This window comes from Etheostoma spectabile, chromosome 20, assembly GCF_008692095.1.
Source record: "Etheostoma spectabile isolate EspeVRDwgs_2016 chromosome 20, UIUC_Espe_1.0, whole genome shotgun sequence".
Classification (NCBI taxonomy): Eukaryota; Metazoa; Chordata; class Actinopteri; order Perciformes; family Percidae; genus Etheostoma; species Etheostoma spectabile.
The window spans coordinates 24,526,933-24,531,714 of NC_045752.1; the positions used below are offsets into that span (position 1 = coordinate 24,526,933).

Below are 4,782 nucleotides of genomic sequence, written 5' to 3' on the forward strand. Positions count from 1 at the left end.
ACAGATTGGAATAAAATGTCTGAAAGGATTTATTTATGTCAACAGGGTCAGTTCTAATGTTACCATCTGAAGATTTAATAGCGGGAATATCTGCAAAATAATCACATTATCTTAATCTCATAGAGAGGTGACTAGGTCTGTCACCCGGAAAGTAATAGTGCTGTCTTTCTCTGTGAATTAGATATTCAGAATGCTGTTTATTTCTTTCTTGATTAATGATTGTTCTAAAGCTATCCGGTCAGTAAAATGAGTTTGCAAGAGTGAGTCCAATCTGGTGAATTCTGCTTTAAGGTTTTGCAGTTTAAGTGACGTACCTTTGCACGTATTAGAGCAGAATAGTATGGTGTTGATCCTAATAAACTCTTTTACAATATCCTGGGGTCTTCTACAGAGCCAACATTAATGTCTGCAAATATTTGGAATTCTGCTATAAACCCACTGATGTAGGATTCATTTTTCAGTGAAGCAGTATTAAAACACCATCAAGCAACCCATTGACACATACGGTCTAGGGTGGTGGTGCAAAGGACCCCTTTATGGTCAGATAATGCCATTGGAAGTAACACCGCTTTATCAATTGAATGAAATAATTGAGGGGATGAAAAAAGAAAATCTCTTCTGGAAAAATATGTCTACCTGAGAAAAAGGAATAATCCTTACAGGTGGGATGAACTGCACGCCAAATATCTATTTTCACTTCACCTCCTGGGCACTGCCAGGTGCTGTTGAGCAAGGCACCGTACCCCCCCACCCGCTCAGGGCGCTGGTTCAGCTGGCAGCCCACTCACTCTGACATCTCTCCATTAGTGCATGTATAGATCCTGAGCGTGTGTGTGTGTAGTTCAGGAATGTGTGTGGTTACTAACAAAGTGTGGACACAGAGTGGGAATTGTAATTTCCCCATTGGGGATTAATAAACCGATTAAAATTAAATTAAAATTAAAATGATTTGACCCAAGCTGCTGGCCCATGTTTCAAAGCATTTGTGGCTTTCGCTTGAATCCCAGTGACCTGTGCGTTCGACCGATCAATATTTGGGTCCCACACAGCGTTGAAATCTGCACTAACAATAAAAGAACAGTCTGTTAACTCCAGCATTTGATTGATGAGCGAATTATAGAAATTGCCATCATATAGCACATAAACTGACACAAGTGCAATTTTCCTAGCACCAAACTCTGTTGTGGAGACCACAATCCTGCCTGTATCATCTGAACAAGAGGACAACACTTTAAGTGGGAGGTTCCCTTTTACAACAATGGCTACTCCTTTTGTTTTAGAACTTGCTGAGGAGGAGGCAATTGTGTGATAGAATCTTGACCTACGCTGAATCCATGGCTCGATAAAAAAGGCACCAGGCAGGGTGTAGTTGCTGTAATCTTGGGAGAAGCGCATTTTCTAGTTCTCAGTTCGCAGAGATTAACAGTGGTATTCTTCTTTGGGCTATCACTGTAAATTCGGTGGGCTCTCATAACCTCTATATGAACATCTGGTAGATTCGGGAGCCACTTAGGCAGTGAGCATGAGAGATATTGGATAGTTTAGCACCCTCTGGCCCCTCTTTCAGCACAACAATGGTGATGTTGCATCTTGTTTCTGTCCTCCATGTCTGCTAGCTTCACCTCCATCTCCCGAAAAGCATGGCCATGGCTGTCCAGAATACTTGAGTTGCTTTTCACGGTAGTTTTTAGGTTGTGTTTATCTGAGAGAGCCAAGGCCTGCATTCAGAGATGCTAGTTGAGCATGGATAGCAGTTAGGTTATTGTCATTGTCAATGCCCTCTTGTTGAATCTGAGACTGAATCTGAGAAAAGCGTTATATATGGTTACAGTAGTGTGTATATTTTTTCTCTCTTTGTTTTTAAAAAGGAATAGCTAAATGGCTAAACAGCTAACTAAACATACTACCTAATGCCTTTAAAGTAATGGCTGAAGCAGTGAATCAAATGGAACTGTCAAATTGCCTCGTAATGTTACTAGACATTATGTAACTATTCGTTTGTCTGTTTTTTGGAAAACCTAACCTCTGCAACGTTCCTGTAGTCAGTTTATACATTACCATGGCAATGGTACACATAGAAATAGCTGCCGGTCTGCTATGTTGATTTTAATGGCATTGGCCTATCCATGTTTTGGTCCCTCTGGACATTTGTCAGGAGCGATTTGATATGTTTCAAAAAAAAAAAAAGAAGGTTTGTCCTGGGACATGTCTCAGCAATTTGTTTGTAATTGTTTGTAATCTCTAAATAAAAACATTTGGTCTATAAAACTATTCAGTTTATGTGTGCGTGTATCAACACAATGATTGGTGGTGGAACTAGCTGCAATGCAAGGAGCAACAGATAAAATCTTGCATATGGGCACCAAATTGGTTAGAGCCAGCCCTGGAAAACGCACTGGGATTACTGAAAATCATTGTTTTTCTGTGTGCCAACACAAGATGTCTACTGACACACAGGACCTGTGCAGAAGAGAAAGACGTTTTTAAAAAGTTAAAATGTGTGTTCAGCTCTATGTACGTTTGTAGCTCCTAAATTAAACGCTGTGGTTTGAAGTTTAGTTTTATATTTAAGTTTCATGTTTGCTTATAGAAGTCATGTGACTCTGGAGTCATGTGACTCATGTGATACATGAAAATGAGGAAATGTTGGGTACAATTCCTAACATCCATTTCAATGCAAGCTTGAACACCTCCCAAAGTTGTCTGGCTGATCTGATCAAATTCCCATCCTATGTATTTACACCTGGCATTAATGTGTTTTTTCCTTTATCCAGGTAAAATATCCAGAAAATGGTTGCATTTTAATGTCAGGTATAAAGTATACAGTATACATCTTTATCCTCAACAACATATTTTAGCAGTAATGATGTATCAAACTGATTATGTATGAATTTAGACATTACTCTATTGTAACGTTTTAGACATTTTCACAGAATGACGGTCATACACTCTGGATTTAGATTGCTTTAATTTGAGTGCACATGTAGCCATTTTCATAAATAGTCCACTAGTTTCAAATTGAATAACTAACATATTTGGTCAAAAATTCTATTTTCCATCTTCATTTCTTGAATTTGTGGGGCTATTTTCCTTCAGTCTGGCAAGGAAACATAATTAGTTTAACTGGCTCAATGAATAGGAGCATTGACCTAAAATTGGGGGGCTATGTATGTAGGACCCATAGAAGTTGAGTGGACCTTCCTGTTCTAAGTGCACCCAGCCTAACTTTAAGAGCTCTGAAGTGGCTTGTATTTTTTAGCAGAGGTGAAAAGTAAAACAATATCATGGCAAAGTAAGACTCAGGCATCAGATGAAAATGTCTCCAATTGAGTTTTACAGCAGTGGCCACACAGACACAGTGGTCATGTCTCTGCAGTACCAACAGGGTCACAGCTACTACTCCTCTTTCTTTTCTTACTCTCCCCATCTGCTGCTCTGTCCTGGTAGCCCACTGTCTGTCCTACATCAGTCCTTTGGTGAGCAGAAGGTGTGTCTGGGAAGCTCTGGCCAGGCCCCAGCACTTGTCTGACAGTCACATTCACTCTGGAGCTCTGGATGTACCTGGAGCACACAGCCCAGTCCTCCTCTGACACCGCCTCCACCACAGAGCAGTCCTGTTGAGGTGAGGCCAGGCTGCAGCCTTCCATCTCTAAAGCTGTACATCCCTGAGGTGCTGAAATGATGCGTGGGACGGCATGGTAAAGGAGACGGCTCTGTCCCGACATCACCATGATGTCTCCACTGTGCATGTACATAGCAATCGGGGGGTCCTGTCTGCGGAGGCCTCCCAAGAGGAAGATGGCTGACTGCCCAAAACTATTAAAAAAGACAACAAGATATTAAGCAAGGCTGTTGGAATATTGTTCTGTAGTTCACCAGGTAATAGTCTTTTTCTTTCCCATATCGCAACATCCTGGTTTATTGGTATAATAAAACTGATAACAAAAAAAATGATTGGCATTGTAAAACCCTAGAAGTATAGAAGAATGCTTTCCTCTCAGCAGATTTTACTTACAATTTTCCCCTTCTCACCTGAATGACAGCAGCGGTCGGCTGTGATCTAGTTCGGATTCATCCACATGGATTCCCAGAGATGAATCAGATAAGTAGAAGTTGAGGATTCCAGCCTCTGCGTTAAAGTCTTGAAACCCACATGCGGCTGTTATTTGGGTGGACAGCAAGTGGAGATCAGCTGGGAAAGGAGTATAATGGTTGGCAGAGTACATCTGTGAACAAAGCAACATGAAGATGTTTAACAGGCTGTGAAAAGTTAATTAACACAGATTTCTTTAACATATTTTCACAAACTTGTCCACAGACAACCAGAAGTCTTAGCAACAACAACAATAAGACTTTTGACCACATCAAACTAGGACTAGGTTGAGGGGTTATATCTCCAACCTGGCCTGGGAACGCCTCGAGATACCCCAGTCAGAGCTGGTTGATGGGGCTCGGGAAAGGGAAGCTTGGGGTCACTTGCTGGAGCTGTTGCCCCCGCGACCCGATACTGGATAAGCGGATGAAGATGGATGGATGGATGTTGTGCAGCTCTCTCAATACCAATTGCCCCTCTCATATTGGCGCACACACGTTAAACTGCCACGGAAAGGAATGAAATTGGGCAAATCTTCACAGATCTCCACTTTGTGTAGTGTAGCTAGTCTCCTGTTGTGGAAGCTTATAATGTATAAACGTTTAGGAATTTGGACTGGGTTTGGTACATCTCATAAAGGGGCGGCTGTGGCTCAGTGGTAGAGCGGTTGCCTGCCAATCGGAAGGTTG

At 41.6% G+C, this 4,782-nt stretch overlaps 1 protein-coding gene across 1 annotated transcript in view; it reads right to left on the reverse strand.

Annotated features, from left to right (window-relative positions):
• Positions 1-2,486: 2,486 nt before the first annotated feature.
• alkbh1 (alkB homolog 1, histone H2A dioxygenase) overlaps positions 2,487-4,782 on the reverse strand; it is a 6,014-nt gene continuing 3,718 nt past the window's right edge. Inside the window, exons 5-6 of the mRNA XM_032500149.1 lie at positions 4,033-4,226; positions 2,487-3,816 (exon numbers count right to left, since the gene is read on the reverse strand). Coding sequence (XP_032356040.1) covers positions 3,363-3,816; positions 4,033-4,226 — 648 coding nt within the window. The 3' untranslated portion in view covers positions 2,487-3,362. The remainder of the gene's footprint in view (positions 3,817-4,032; positions 4,227-4,782) is intronic.